This window comes from Erinaceus europaeus, chromosome 8, assembly GCF_950295315.1.
Source record: "Erinaceus europaeus chromosome 8, mEriEur2.1, whole genome shotgun sequence".
NCBI lineage: Eukaryota > Metazoa > Chordata > Mammalia > Eulipotyphla > Erinaceidae > Erinaceus > Erinaceus europaeus.
Window position 1 is genome coordinate 114035972 of NC_080169.1, and position 16758 is coordinate 114052729.

Here is a 16758-nt window from a genome sequence, read left to right on the forward strand (position 1 = left end):
CTGTCTTATAAAAAAAAAAATCAAAAAAATGGTTACAGGAGTGGTGGCTTCATAATGCAGTTGCTGAGCCCCAGCAATGACCTTGGAGGAAAAAAAAAATTCCTTTTCCTTTCAAAAGGTATCTGTGGAAACATTTGTTCTTATGGATGTCTCCAGGCTTTCACCACTCTGGATTTACTTTTTTTTCATATGTGTACCTAGAAAGGCACAGACAGAGACAAAGAGACAGAGTGAGTAAAAGAGACCACAGCACTGAGGCTTCCTCTAGAGGCCTGGTGGTGGCTGGGCTTGAAACTGAGTCACATGCATGACAAAACAACACACAATCCAAGTGAACTAGCTTGCTGTTGCTATCTGTGGAAACCTGGCTGATTTAATATTAAATTTCACCATGTAAATGGACCATGCCTACTAAAGGCTATTATTTCAACCTATCAAGGGTTGAGCCTAGAGAATGAAGCCCATGGGCATAGACCCCTCTAATAGATTCCTCTTTCCACCATCACTGGACACTTTCATCAGGAATGTTACCATAAGCCCTGCTGTGGACCTCTCTAGGACCTCGCTCTTATTATAAAGCAGTAATAGTAGAGACTGCCCCACTCTCTGAAGGGAGGCTGAGTCATCCACCCTGCTACTCAAAGTCTGGTCCTGAAGTGAGTGCAGCCTAGAATGTTTCCAGCTGTGATCATGGACTGCGAGTTCAGACTGACAGACTCAGAGGTTACACAGGCTCTCATGCTAAATATGAATGTACATGGGTGCTGGGTCAGATTGATGGGGTAAATAAATTTATTTATATATTTTCTTTAAGTTTGGGAGATACTCTCTGCCTTAATACAACTTTCAAACCCTCTTCTCAACTCTGACAGCATCTTCCCAGACAAGATTTTTAGTCCACTTTCAAGTTAGCTATCAATCTCAAGCAAGAATTATTGAGGTCATGGGCCCCTAAGAACGTACCTAAAATAGACTTCTTTGCCCTTCTTGTTCTTGTTCTTGTTCTTGTTCTTCTTCTTGTTCTTCTTCTTGTCCTTCTCCTTCTTCTTCTTCTCCTTCTTCTTCTTCTCCTTCTCCTTCTCCTTCTCCTTCTCCTTCTCCTTCTCCTTCTTCTTCTTCTTCTGCTTCTGCTTCTGCTTCTGCTTCTTCTTCTTCTTCCCTTTCTCCTCCTCCTCCTCCTCCTCCTCCTCCTCCTCTTCCTTCTTATTTTACTTATAAAAAGGAAACACTGACAAAACCATAGGGTGGGAGGGGTACAACTCCACACATTTCCCACCACCAGAACTCTGTATCCAATCCCCTCCCCTGATAGCTTTCTTATTCTTTAACCCTCTGGGAGTATGAACCCAGGGTCATTGTGGGTTGCAGAAGGTGGAAGGCCTGGCTTCTGTAATTGCTTCTCCGCTGAACATGGGCATTGATAGGTCTATTCATACTCCTTGCCTGCCTCTCTTTCCCTAGTAAGGTGGGGTTCTGGGGAATCAGAGCTTCAGGACACATTGGTGGGGTTGTCTGTCCAGGGAAGTCTGGTCTGCATCATGCTAGCATCTGAAACCTGGTGGCTGAAAAGAGTTAACATACAAAGCCAAACAAATTGTTGAACAATCATGAACCTGAAGACTGTACTGTAATAGTGCAGATGAAGAGTTGGGAGGTCCTCCATTTTGTAGGCATATTTTAGTTATATTCCAAAGGGCCTGTGGCTATACTAGGTTTGTTTTTTCCCTGAGCCTGAAATCTGATATGCAGGAAGATCCAAGTTATTGTCTGGGGAGATGATGTCATGGCTGGAAAAGGACCAGAAAGCTGGATCAGGGAAGAGATTAGCTCCCAAATATAGGGAAGGGGTATAAGTATTATTGACTGTAAGCCCTATAGATTTGATGTGATCTGGGGCCCATATTCAGCTTAGGAGCCTATGTGACTTCTGCATCCCTGCAGATTCTGTGGTCATGAGTAGGAACATTCCAAGCTACGCCAATATTGACCCATCTTCCTCAGGTGTAGCATCGAGTATGTTTTCCATCCTCCCATCAGAGGATGGCACATTCTCTACCGTTGTTGATCCAAATTGAGGGCAACGTCCTATGTGGGGCCCACAAAGAGGTCTATTTTGTTGTTCCTGACAGAGATGAGTGGTACAATGGAGAGGGGGTTTATCTGAGATCTAAGCTCATCACATCTGCTTGAAAAACTCCAGACTCCCCGAGTAGGGACCCAGATGATGGGGTGATCTGATAGTGACTAAAGAGTCATCGCTAAAGTACGCCAGTCTCTTGCCCTTATTCAGCTTTTGCAGTCCTTGCTTTGCTAAGGGTAGCTTTGGAGTGAGTGAGAGAACTGTAATAGGAAGTAGGTGAGGAGGGTATCTAAGTCTAATTAGATACTATTTAATTAGGAGCTTTATACAGACTCACTGCAGACTATTGTGTACTTTTGCTTTCAGGTATATATTTTCAGTCCTTCTGGTTGCTTTAGGGTTCCTTTGTTCCTCTTCCTCTATGTCCTTAAGACATGCAGTAAGGTTGTTTATTTGAGCTTTTTCTTGTTCGTTAATATGTGATTGTATGGCTAAGAGTTTCCCTCTCAATACTGCTTTAGCTGTGTCCCAAATATTTTGATAGGTTGTGTCTTCATTTTCATTTGTTTCCAGGAACATTTGAATTTCTTGCTTGAGTGCCTCTCTGACCCAGTGGTTCTTAAGCAGCATGTTGTTGAGTTTCCAAATTCTGTGTCTTTTAGGAATTTTCTGTTTGTTGTTGAATGTTAGCTTTACTCCACTGTGGTCTGAGAAGATACTTGGGGTGATTTCAATGCTATTGAATTTGTTGATACTGTCTTTGTGGCCTAACATGTGATCTATCCTTGAGGATGTGCTGTGTGGATTTGAAAAGAATGTGTATTCCAGTTTTTTTGAGTGAAGAGCTCTGAAAATATCCAGGAGGTCTAGTCTGTCCATCTATTCATTTGATTCTCTTGTTTATTTGTTGGTTCTCTGCTTCATTGATCTGTTGAAGTGTGAAAGTGGGGTGTTAATGTCTCCCACAATTATTGTATTACTATTGATGTATTTTTGTAGTTCTTTCAGTAGGTGTTTGAGGTATTTAGATGGTCCCTAATTGGGTGCATAGATGTTAATAATTGTTAAGTCTTCTTGGTTGATTGATCCTCTACTCATTATGTAATGGCTTTGCCTATCTTTTATTACTTTATTTAATTTAAAGTCTATTGTGTCAGAGATGAGAATGGTTGTTCCTGCCATTTTTATGGTCCATTAGCCTGTATGATAGTTTTTCATCCTTTCACTTTAAGTCTGTGTTTGTCTTGTTGGGTCAGGTGGGATTCTTGTAAATAGCATATGGTTGTGTTGTGTTTTCTGATCCATCCTCCCACTCTGTGCCTTTTAATGGGTGAGTTTAAGCCATTGACATTTATTGATATTATGTGGATTTAATGTATTGTAGTGTCATTATTCAACAATTTTTTATTTGCTCTGATATATGGCAAGCATTATGGTGATGTTCTTGTTTATAATAGATCTTTTAGAATCTCTTTCAGGGCAGGCTTGGTGACGGTTGCCTCCTTTAACTGTTGTCTGTCTGAGAAGGTTTTGATCCCTCCATCTAGTTTGAATGAAAGTCTAGCAGGATATGTTATCCTTGGTTGAAACCCTTTTCCATTCAGGGCTCAATAGTTATCTTGACATTCTCATCTGGCTTTTAGGGTTTGACTGGAGATGTCCACTGATAGTCTTATGGGTTTTCCCCTGTATGTGACTTTTTGTTTTTCTTTTGCAGCCTTTAGGATCCTTTCTTTATCCTTGCTTCTTTTCATTGTAACTATGATGTGTCTTGGTGTCTTCAGGTCTGGGTTGATTCTGTTTGGGACTCTCTGGGCCTCTTGAATCTTAATGTCCTTCCTGTTCTTTAGGGCTGGGAAATTTTCTTTTATTATTTCCTCTAGAATATATACTTTCCCTTCCTCTCTTTCTTCCTCTGGCAGGCCAATTATACAAATGTTACTTCTTTTGATATCATTTCATATGTCTCTGTTGTTGCTTTCAGTGTCTCTCAATCTGTTTTTAAGGTCTTTTACCTCTTTCTTAGTTTTCTCTAGCTCATCTTCTATCTGGCTAATTCTGTTTTATGCTTCTGTTAATCTGCTTTCCCTTCCCTCAGTTTCTTTCTTTAGTTCAGTTATAGTATTAGTTTGTTTTGCTAGTTGGCATTTTAGCTCAGCTATTTCAGCTTTCAGTTCTCTAATTACCTCAAGGTAGCTTGCATTTCCTTTGAGGTTCTCCTGTGTTGTTTCCCTAATTCTGATAGCCCTTTCTTCCATAGATGTCTTCATTTCTGTGATTATTAGGTTTATTATTTGTTGTTCATTACACCAGGTCTGCTGCATTGCTTGATGTTGTGGTCTATTTACATAATCAGTGTTTTGTCTGAGACCTGCCCTGCCATCAGGGCATTGGTTTAATCCCCACTGGTTAGATACGCATTGGTTTAATCCCCACTGGTTCAAGCTCTTTTTCCACTCTGCTCCCTCTCCTAATCACTTCCTATTTTCCACCCTACCACTTCCATCTTAGCAGATATTTAAAGGCAGATTCTTTTCTGATTAAAAAACACACATTGGATTGCATTCCCACTCCATGAATCCCAGAGTCTCTCTCTCTCCTATGATGCTAGCCCAGCATGAGTTCCTGATCCCTCTCCCCTGCAGCAGCCTAGGTTGGCTCCGGTTGAGTTCTCTCCAAACCAGAGAGCACATGCTCAGGAAGAAGCATCCTAGGCTATTCCGGCATCTGGCGCCCGAACAGGCACAAGCATATTGGTGCACCAACGAGGGACCCAACCTTCCCATCCCCCAGATAAGTATATGCCGTTTGGCTACCTGTCCACCATGGATTACTTTCCTGCCTATGAAGAGGTTTCCCAAACCCTCTACTATTTTTTATTTACATTTTCTCTGACTCTGGAACATTTTGCTCTGGGCCACACCTTGGTTCCTTATGACTGTGATGGAAGAGCTTGGGAAATGCGTGGAGATTTCCCCTGGGACTTTCTGGACTCCCTCTCCTGTGTTTCCCGTGGAGAAGGATGACTCTAACTTGCAGAGCCTTATCCAGTACCTTGGCAGTCCCCAAGAATGGATACACGTGGTTAGTTCTACCCTCCTGATTCAATTCTTTCTTTGATGGGAAGATGTTTTTGGGGGTGAGAGCCTGCAAAAATCCTGCAGGAACAGTCAGAACTCTAACTGGGATTTTGAGGCCTTTTTTGAAGTAGGACGCCCTCCAGAGACTCATAATGCAACATAGCAAGATCTAAATAATCTGGTTCAAAGTGCCTTAAAAAAACAAACAAAAAACAAAAAACAAAAACAACTTCCTACCACTTCTCTCACCCCCTCACTCTCTCTGAATATCTTAAGTTTGCTGTCTACTTTCAGTTGTGTTTTGTAAGAGAGTGATTTGAATGACTGAAGTTTTGTACAACCCATTTTTGCTCTGAGTATTCGGAAACTTAATTGACTTTACAAAAAAAAGTGCTGGATGCAGCCATGATTTCTGGAGATGTCCAGAAACAGTAAAAAAAAAAAACTGAAATGTTTAATCTTGAAAACTGTATGAGTATGGGTGGGGTGGATAGCACAATGGTTATGCTAATGATTCTCATGCCTGAGGTTTCTAACCATGGTTCTTCTCTTTACCTTTCCACATTTCATTGAGCTTAAACTGTTTAAACAACCTTAAAACCATACTATAAAGGACTTCCAAAATTATAAAGGTACTTAAACCAATTATAATAATTGAGTTATCAATTATAGTAAACTTCTAATCTGCTAAAAGTTTGCATACTTTTATTATCTATGGTTACTCCAGACTGATTTGGAGTTTCTCTTCCAAAATCAGGGCTCCTGTCCTGATTCATTGTGGCAGCATTTTTATTTGCTCTTGATTTAACCATTTTTAAAAAAATTTATGTGGCTTTTATTTTTTCTGGTCTGTCGTTCTTCACTAGTTGTGTTTTGAGTACAAGCCATGCTATACTAAAGACCTTTATAACTGCAGTCACCAACCTTAGAAATCACAATAGTAACTGAAGAAAGGATTGATGCAGTTCAACCAATACCATTTAGCCAAACAACACCTCCAGTCCAAGAAAAAATAGCAACCAAATCCAAAAGAAAAAGAAATACAAAGGAAAAAAGGGAAAGCAAGAATAGGGAATTATGCAAATATACTTTCCACTATAAATTCTAGGAATAGAAAGAGGAGAAAGGGAAGTAACATAGACACACACACACACACACACACACAGTCCAATCTGAGTCATATTTCATCCCAAAAATAATTCATAAGTGAGTATCAGTGAATTCAGAGAGAAAAAGAAGGAGGAAGGAATAAAGGAATTAAAAAAAGAAAAGGAAGAGAAGTGAAAGGAAAGAGGTTTAAAAAAAATTAGGTAGGAGGAGGGAAAAAGGAAAGTGGAGAGAAGAGGTAGAGAGAAATAAGTTTCTCTCACAATGGATAGGACACCCAGTCACCTAGCAATGGAAAAAACAATAACAGTTAATTTTGGTCAACCTGAAGAAGGAGGAGGGAAAAGGGACACACATTTCTAATAACAGTCATAATAAAATAGAGTAAAAGAATCCTAACAGTCAGTCTGTAGCTTGGACTGCTCTGGATTGGCTGTAGGCAACCTGAGCAAAGACAGCCAATTTTAAGAAGTATCCAAAAAAAAAACCCCTCCAGGTTGTCTTTCCCTGGCAGGGATGATGCTCTGATTGGTCAGGTGTTTCGTCACTCAAATAGAGCTCCAGCCACTTGTAAATAAGAGAAGTTAAACGAAAAGGAAAAGGCTTGGAATGATATCCCTGGTGAAATCTTGCTAAAGAAAATAGCTCAGTGGGAAACCTAGTAAAAGGAGATGTCCAGCCCCTGGGGGCTGGTTCTGAGGGGGGGAAGGGTGAGCTCAGAAATAATCAAAAGATTTCCTTTCTTTGTTCCTCTGGCCTCCATTTGTCAGCCCAAGAGTGAATTATGGGACTCTATTTTGGTGACACCCTGACCAGCCCATGTTCACCCTCCTACAGTCAGCCCAGTATCCTACCCTATCCAGAGAATCCCAGGTCACAAGCTGCTGCTTTTTGGAGTTCAGGGCAGCAGCTACTTTCAAGTTGCCATCTTGGCTCTTCCCCCTGACTTCCTTGATTTTTTTCCACCCTAAGATCCCTGTTCTAAACTGCTCTATTCCTGCCTTTTGGTTCCTGTTTGTTAATCATTTTGTCCTGCTTTGTATCTTAGTGCCTTTCAGCCACCATGTTGCAGATGCTATTATAATATGCTGAATTACCTATGCTGATGACCTCAGCAGTGTGTCATGGAGCCTCACCTTTCCAGATCCCTACCCCATTATGGAAAGATAAAAATAGATTTGGGGTATGGATAGACCTGCTAATGTCCATGCCCAGCAGAGAAGCAATTACAGAAGCTGGAGCTCCCACCTTCTGAACCCCATAAACAATTTTGTTCCATACTCCCAGAGGGGCAGAAATGGTCAGGGAAGATGACCAGAGGGCTGTAAACCCTAATTCCACCAGGATCTGGAGAGAGAAGAGGAACAAAGGAAGTACACAAAGTAGTAATAGATGCAGCTGTGACTTAGAAAGGGAGAGAAGGCAGGACCATAGAAAAATGTGCAAATATATAAAAATATAGATAATGATAGAAATAACCATTGACTCATATCTGTGACTTTGGGAGAGTTACTGTTGATTACAATGCAGGAAATGGGGACACAGAACTCTGGTGGTGGGAATTGTGTCATCACATATTTTTGTAAATCAACATTGTCTCTCTCTCTGTCACACACACATACACACACACACACACACACACACACACACACACACACACATAAGCACGTGCACATGCACACACACAATGAAACCAATGGGGTTGTAGTTTTCTTGCAGTATATTCAGAGTGAGTTGTTCCCACTGGAAGAAGACATGGCTTATGAGGAAACCTGCTTAGCTCTGTATCCAGGAATGCTGGGTAGGAGAAGTGGGGCAGGTGACTTGCTAATTTCTCTGAGGACTGGTTTCAACTACATTTTATTGTCAGAGGAGCAAAGCACATTAACAGATTCTGCCTTGGTCACTCATAGGGAAACTGCAACCAGTGGTCAAGAAACTCTCTCTTCAGACCTGAAGACACAAGGATACTTTTCTGCCTCACTGGGGAAAAGTTTATCTCATCCTTTTTACTATGCTACTCCCTTGGGAAGATATAGGTCTGATTTATTTGTTTATTTATTGTCACCAGGGTTTATTCATTGTCCTCGGGACTTGGTGCCTTCACTACAAATCCAACAATCCCAATGAACATCTTTACTTAATTCTTTTCTATTTTATTTGATATGACAGAGAGAAAATGAGAGGGGATGGCAGATTAGAGAGACAGAGGGAATGATAGACATTTGAATATCTGCTTCATTGCTCTTGAAGAATTCCCCCTGCAGGTGGGGAGTGTGGTCTTAACTCAGGTCTTAGTGCATGGTACTATGTGCACCTAACCAGATATACCACCGCCCACAACCGAGAGATTTAATTTTAATTGCATGAGAGTATTTTTTGAAGATATTCCTTAGTACTATTTTCTATTGGATTACACCCCCCCAACACACACACACACACACACACACACACACACACACACACACACACACACACACACACACACACACATCCCTATACTGGGAAATAAAACCCAATTCTGTTTGGACTCAGCACGTCTGACTTGGTAGAGTTGATAAGTACAACTAAATTGTCATTGTGATTACTAGGGGAGGCCTGATGGAGAAGCTGCTTGATGAAAGTGCTGTCAGAGGTGATAGATTCACGGAGAGCAATTCCATGTCAATAAAGGGATTTCACATCAACAGAGAGGTCAGAAATCACAATGACCTATGCTACCATGCTGAATTCATTCTGGGAATCCTGGGAGATGATTTCATTGCGTTGGTCATTGACAACAGCTGGTTCAAGAGCAGGAGAATCTGGGTGAGGTGATGACACACCTGGTTAAATGCTCACACTATGGTGGTTCAAACCCCTAGTCCCCACCTGCAGGGAGAAAGCTTCACGAGTGGTGAAGCAAGGCTGCAGGTGTCTCTCTATCTCTTTCCCTCTCAATCTCCCCCTCCCCTCTCAATTTCTCTCTGTCCTTATCAAATAATAAATAAATAAATATTTTTTAAAAAGAGAGCAGGAGGGGTTGGGCGGTAGTGCAGCGGGTTAAGCACACAAGGCATGAAGTGCAAGGACCAGCATAAGGATCCCTGTTGGAGCCCCCAGCTGCAGAAGGGTTGCTTCGCAAGTGGTGAAGCAGGTCTGCAGGTGTCTGTCTTCCTCTCCTCCTCTCTGTCTTCTCCTCCTCTCTCAGTTTCTCTCTGTCCTATCCAACAAGAACAACAGCTATAACAACAATAAGAACTACAACAAGGGCAGCAAAATGGGAAAAATGGCCTTCAGGAGCAGTGGATTATTAGTGTAGGCACCAAACCCCATAGATAACCCTGGAGGCAAAAAAGGAGAGAGAGAGACAGAGACAGAGAGAGACAGAGACAGAAACAGAGAGAGAGCAGGAGAATCCCTTTGTCTGGTTCAGTGCTCTGCAACACCATAAACCAGAGCTGAGCAGTTGCTCTGGGAAAAAAAAGAAAAGAAACAGTAAGGAGAAATCCTAATTCTATCCTAATTTAGAATTTTCTTTGAAAAGGTGTCTGAAAAACTTATGGGGTGCCTAAGTAGTAGCTCAGAATTCACTTAAGATGTAAGGATTATAAGATGAGTGCTTCTGCACTTTATAAAATTTGTTGTTTTCACACAGATGACAGTGTGCAAGGACCCCAGTTCAAGACTCTGGTTCTGCCTGCTGGGGGAAAACTTCATGAGTGGCAAAGCAGTGCTTAGTTGTCTTTCACTTTATCTTCATTCAATTTCTCTCTGTCTCTATCCAGTAAGTAAACAGAAAATAAAATAAAATGAAGAAGGATAACTGTACTTTCATTGTAGAATTCTGTTGGTCTGCTTCTAATTCTGCTTCTAAGACCCCTTCTGTTTTGATCATCACATTAGGTTCGCTTGCATTGCTGTGGTCTATTTAAATAATTACTGCTTTACCTGAGACCCGCCCTGCCTACAGGGCATTGGTTTAATCCCCACTGGTTTGCACTCTCTTTTTGCTCCGCCCCTCTCCTAGTCACATCTTGTTTTCCACCATTTAATCCCCACTGGTTTGCGCTCTTTTTCCACTCCACCCCCATCCTACGTATTTCCTCTTCTTACCTGACACTTCTGCCTCAGGAGATATAAAGGAAAGGATTTTCTAATGAAGAGAGATTTGATTGATTGCACTACATCCCTGCTCATCAGTAAAGATTGAACTGCGTCTCAGCTCAGCCATGAATCCCTGGTCGTCTGTCTCCTGCCTGCGAAGCTAGCCCAGCATTTTGGCACCTGAGCAGGGACCGGCAGAATTCTAGTAAGGATTCACAAAGATTTAGGATGTTGGCAACATAGTGAGAACTAGGGAAAGAGAGAGAGGCTGGGAGTATGATTGACACACCATTGCCCATGTTCAATGGAGAAGCAATTACAGAGCCAGACCTTTCACCTTCTGCACCCCATAATGACCCTGGGTCCATGCTCGCAGAGGGATAAAGAATAGGAAAGCTATCAGGATAGGGGATGGGATATGGAGTTCTGGTGGTGGGAATTATGTGGAGTTGTACCCCTCTTATCCTGTGGTTTTGTCAGTGTTCCCATTTATAAATAAATTTTTTTTTTAAAGTTTGAGAATGGAAATTTCCTTCTTCCATTTGATGCCAATACATGTGTCATGAGAAAATATGTTTAATAAGTTTTTATAAAATCCTTGTGTGCCAGTATGTTTATCTATTTCGACTGAGATACATGCTTTTATAAGGGTATAGTTTACATATGGTGAAATACATAATTTCTACATACAGTGAGGAATTTTTATAACCATGATGCATTTATTTGTACATGGGTTTAACTATCTACATATAGCAAGTAACTGCTGGTTATGGCCATAGTTTGTAAGACACTTCAAAATAAATGAGTCACTTTTCATCTCTTTATGAACTCTTCTTAGTCTTACTGTCTATCAATACAATGTCATAAACACTAAACATTATTATTTGCACAGTCATGAGAAATAACTTATATTATTCACATTTCTATTTCTTTTTTAAAAAATTATTTATTTATTCATGAGAAAGATAGGAGAAAGAGAAAGAACCAGACATGATTCTGGTCCATGTGCTGCAGGGGCTGAACTCACGACCTCATGGTAGAGAATGCAATGCTTTATCTGCTGTGCCACCCCCTGGACCACCACATTTATGTTGTACAGGTAGGTATAATTTGTGTTGATATCTCTCTGGGACAGAGTACAGAGTCAGAGCAAGAAGGAATATTCTAAGAAGTGGCTTTAATATTTTATTTAATATTTTATTTATTTAGTATAGAGACAAATTGAGAAGTGGTGGAGATATAGATAGATAGACAATCGATAGATTGTCTACAGTGCTTCACCACTCATGAAGCTTCCCTCACTGCAGGTGGGAACCAGGGACTTGAACCTAGGTCCTTGTGCACTATAATGTATGCATTCAACCAGGTGTTCTACCACTCAGTCCCAACTTTCATTTTTTAGTCTATGATTTGTGGCACTGTCAGAACAATTTCTGTTTTATGTAGTTAACCCTCCCTCCTTGGAATCACTGGGAGGGTCTTGTGTTAAATTCTAGTATTTTTCCTTTTTTATGTGTCCGTGAGTCCTTTCTTTTCAGGAATCCTCTCTTCCCTTCTACACTGGAGTGACTAATGCCTTTTTCTCTTCTTGGTGGTATAGAATCTTTTAATCTTTGAAATTGAGTGCAAAGCCTCCAACTTTTTCATAACTCAGATCCTTCCTTGTGTGTGGTGACGATCACTGAAGATGTCTGAATGTAGTAGGCTGAAGTAGTTTCATCCTCTCTAACTCCTCCTTTAATCCTCTCTTTCCTTCTTAATATTCTATCTGGTTGGCATTCAAGAGAGTGCTTTGTTTAAATTCTCTATTCTGTGTTGCTACTGATATATCTTGTCTTTTTTTAATTTAATTTTTAATTTGTGATTAATAGGTTATAAGATACTAAGATTATTACAGCACATAGTTCCACACCACATCCACCACCAAAGCTCTTTGTCCCCCCACCTTCTACTTTCCAAAGGTGACAGCCACAGTTCTCACAAGTCTTAGAAAGTTTGTTTGCTTCTGTTTTTTTCTCAAGTTCATGTTTATCAGCTCTCTAGATTCCACAGATGAGTGAAGCCACCTGGTGGTTGTCTTTCATCTCTTTACTTATTTCACTGAGCACAATCACCTCCAGTTCCCATTTTGGTTTCCATAACCACCTCCATTTTGTCCCAAAGGATACAATGTCATCTTTTTTTGACTACAGAATAATATTATTTGGAATATATATCCCATAACTTCTCTAGCCAGTCATTTGTTGATGAGCATTTAGGCTGTTTCCATTCTGTGGCTATTGTGAATAATGAATCTGTGTCTTTGAATTAGTGCTTGTGTGTCTTTTGGATAAATGCCTAAGAGTGGTATTGTTGGATCATAATATAATTCTGTTTTTATTTGTTTAAGGATACCACACAGTCTTCCAAAGGGGTTGCACCAGTTAGCATTCTCACTGCACAGTAGCAGAGTTCCCTTTTCTCCACAACCTCTCCAACACCTGTCATTTCCTGACTTGTTGATGGAAGCCAGTCTCCTGGGTATGAGATGGTATCTCAGTATAGTATTAATTTGCATTTCTCTAATGGTAGTTTTTTTTTTCTCTTTTTAATATTTTTATCTACTGGATAGAGACTGAGCGAAAGTGAGAGAGAAGGAGGAGACAGAGAAGGAGAGACAAAGAAAGCCACTTGCAGCACTGTTTTACCACTCGTGAAGCTTCCCTGTTGCAGGTGGGGATTGGGGGCTTGAATTGGGGTCTTTGTGCATTGTAGCATATGCACTCAACCAGATGTGCCACTATCTGTCCCCTCTTTTAAACAGGATCTTTTTTTTTTCTATGTTCTATTATTTTTATTTTATTTTGTTGTGTAGCGACAGAGAACTTGAGATGGGGAGAGGGGGACAAAGGAGGAGGGAGAAAGAGAGACACCTGCAACACTATTTCAAGGGTCTATAAGCCTTTCCTTGCAGGTGTTTCTGGGTTGAGTGTTAGAGAATGTGGCCCCACTGTCCCGGGAAGTCCAGGCCATTGTTTCCATGAGGTTCAAGCAAGTTGACCCCCAACTCTCCCTTTAGGTCGAGAGAAGGGCAGGTTCTCCTGACCTCTTGAACTAACGATGGATGGCTTCCCCAGAAAGGGGGCTACCTTTCTGCACATGCCTCTCCTCTCCCCTTAAGACAAAGGCCATGAATTACTGCACATTGTGTTTGGCCTAACTTGAAAGCCACTATACACGTTCTTGCTCAACTGACCCTCATCCTCCCCCTTCCTCTGAAGTGCCTGTAATTTCCCCTGAGGTGCCTGTAAATTACCCCCCGGGAAATATGCATTGTGAAGTTTGTGATCAAACCTTGTATGGTAACTCTTCATTTGTGATCAAATAGTTTGCAGGTCAACATGCAGCTATGCGTTGTGTTGCTCTGTGCTTGGGTTAATGATGACCTTGACCTTGTACCTGGGCAATGGGTATATGTACTTGCTTTCTCTCCCAAACAAATGAATCACCCTCTGAGGTTTTTCCTGGGGCTGACTGAGACTTTGTCTCCCTGCGCACATCGCCCTCAACATGCTGAACTGCTCCGGGACCTGCAGGGGCTGCTCTTGACCTCTTGAATCTGGACTCGCTGAGCAGAATATACAGACTCTGGCCAAACTGAGTGATGACCTTCGCAGCTGCTACACCCTTGGGTCTTCCTCCTCATGGCTGCAAGACCCATTGAGCACCTGGGTCCTCCCCCTTGTGGGACCCCTGATTATGATTTGTTTGCTCTTTCTCCTTGCCCTTGTCTGCTTAAGTTCATTCGTCTTCGCATTTGTGAGATGACTAGAGTAATTGTTAATCAGGCCCTCGTTCACCCCCTATGAGTCCTTACCTACCGACCCCCCAACAACTCTATTTTGACTCCGAGTTCTAAATATCTCTGCTATTGTGTCTATCCCTTCATTTCTGAATAAAAGAAAAAGGAGGACATATTGGAGAATAGGTCCACTGTCCTGGGAAATCAAGGCCATTGTGGGACCTTCTTCATGTTAGGGGAAGCTTAGGGACAGGGACTCTTGACTGCCATACAGGAATGGTCCTGACAGGATACCAGGAATTTGGTTGAATTGGCTGAGCAACCTCACACCATTCTCCCCACCATATGGGATGAGAGAGGGGCTAGGAGTCACAGTTTTAATCTGAGCTTTCCCCCTTTCATATGCTTTGAGGCCATGAATTGTGGATGTGTGCATCATAACACACTGCCTGGAAGTCAGACATTCACCGGATATGCAGTACACAGAGCAAAAACAACTGCTGGAGACTGAGGGACTTGGGAGTGCCAGGAGGTCTGAGAAACCAGCATATCTCACGATTTGCTTTGTCTCTTTTCTTTTTTTGTAACATACTCCCAGTTCCCTCCCCATTATAAAATTAAGATACCTGGGAAATTTAGCATTTCTTTCTTGGTGGGCCTACATATGCCTGTGTATGCATCCCCCACCCCCCACGTCTCTGTAGTCACTTCGAGAAAGGCACAGGCACTTCCTACCCTTTGGAAGGAAGTTCTTGGATCCTGCCATTTCTCCTGCCTTCTGTTCTCCTTCTCCTCCTTAGAAGAGTGCACTCCCAGGCTATTTTCATGAGGCTTTTCTAAGGGAACAATCAAAGGATATGAATGAAGAAAGCGTAACACAATCCTTGGAAGATTTGCATTCAGTAAAAGCAGCTGGCTCTTAGAGCACTAGTAGCTCTTTTGCCATGCTGGGGAAATTTCAGTCGGTATCGGTATCCTAGGCTCCATTCTGGTGCTTCCCTGGACAGACAGTTGACAGCCTCTCCTGCACTCAGCATTGGAGCAAACACCACAAAGTGCTCTCAAGAGTCAAGATGCTTCACATTTTATTTTTATTTACTCTTCTCTTCTCCTTAGCATTTCATTTTGTTGGACTCGGTGCCAGTCTGTTCATTGCAGTGGTCAGTTACAAGAGTTGGATGCAAAGCCATAAGATCTCTTCATCTGACAGGATCCTGTTCAGCTTGGCCATCACCAGATTTCTGATGCTGGGACTGCTCCTAGTGGACATTTTTTGCTTTTGCATCTTTCCAACTTTTATAAGGTCAGTCCATGTCAACACTTTCTTAATGTTGTGTTGGATGTTTTTGGACTCTACTAGTCTCTGGTTCGTGACCTTGCTCAACACCTTGTACTGTGTGAAGATTACTAGCTTCCAACACTCAGTGTTTCTCTTGCTGAAACGGAATCTGTCCCCAAAGACCCCCAGGCTGCTGCTGGCCTGTGTGCTGATCTCTTTCTTTACCACTCTCCTTTACTTTGTGCTCAGACTGACCTCACCCTTTGCTCCACATGTGTCTGGGGAAAATGGCACAAAGATTGACACGAATGGTGACACCTGGTCTTTTCTGACCTCTTTGGTCTTTAGCTCATTCCTGCAGTTCATCATTAATGTGACCTCTGTTTCCTTGCTCATCAATTCCTTGAGGAAACACATCCAGAAGATGCAGAGAAGTGCCACTGGATTCTGGAACCCCCAGACAGAAGCTCACGTGGGTTCCATGAAGCTGATGATCTATTTCCTTGTCCTCTATGTTCCATACTCAGTTACAACCATACTCATTCATCTCCCTTCCTCTGCTGGCATGGGTTTGGGATGGTTAGCCGTTTGTGTAATTTTTTCTAGTCTTTACCCTACTGGTCATTCTCTTCTCACTATACTCACACATCCTAAACTGAAAACAAAAGCAAGGAAGATGATTTGTTTCAACAAGTAGTAGTAATTTAGTCATTAACAGTGGCTTTGGGAGCAAGATGTTCTTTGATATTATTGTTCCCAGGAGTTTGAAGAATTTTGTAATTCTTTGTCATCGCTGATCATATGCTTAGTTAAAAATATTTTAACTATAGTCATAGGCTGGGGAGATAGCATATGGTTATGCAAAAGACTTTTTAAAAAATATTTTATTTATTTATTAATGAGAATGATAGGAGGAGAGAAAGAACCAGACATCACACCAGTACATGTGCTGCCAGGGGTTGAACTCTGGACCTCATGCTTAAGAGTTCAGTGCCATATGCATTGTGCCACCTCCTGGATCACTGAAAAAGGCTTTCTTAAAATTATTTTTTATATTTATATTTTTTTGTTTTTAAACATTCTCATACTGATTAAATAGTGATTTAATGGACTGTAAGTTAATAGGAGTGTATATTAACACCATTCCCGCCAACAAAAGACTATGTCCCTCCCCCACCCCCCTATAGTGAAGCTGAAAGCCGTCACCCTCCGCCCAGAGTTTTTTACTTTGGTGCAATATTCTGAACTCAGTCAAATTCTGCTTTGTGTTTCCCTGCAAAAGACTTTTATGTCTGAGGCTTGGGGTATCAAGTTCAATCCTTACCACCACCACAAGCCAGATCTG

General features: G+C 41.6%; 1 protein-coding gene across 1 annotated transcript; it reads left to right on the top strand.

Moving 5' to 3' along the window:
• Positions 1–15207: 15207 nt before the first annotated feature.
• Positions 15208–16110, top strand: LOC103112815 (taste receptor type 2 member 4-like). Its single transcript, XM_007522298.2, has one exon. The coding sequence runs from the start codon at positions 15208–15210 to the stop codon at positions 16108–16110; it is 903 nt and encodes a 300-aa protein (XP_007522360.2).
• Positions 16111–16758: the final 648 nt, after the last annotated feature.

Coding starts and splice junctions, on each gene's coding strand:
- LOC103112815 (XM_007522298.2), top strand. CDS start 15,208: ATGCTTCACATTTTATTTTTATTTACTCTTCTCTTCTCCTTAGCATTT.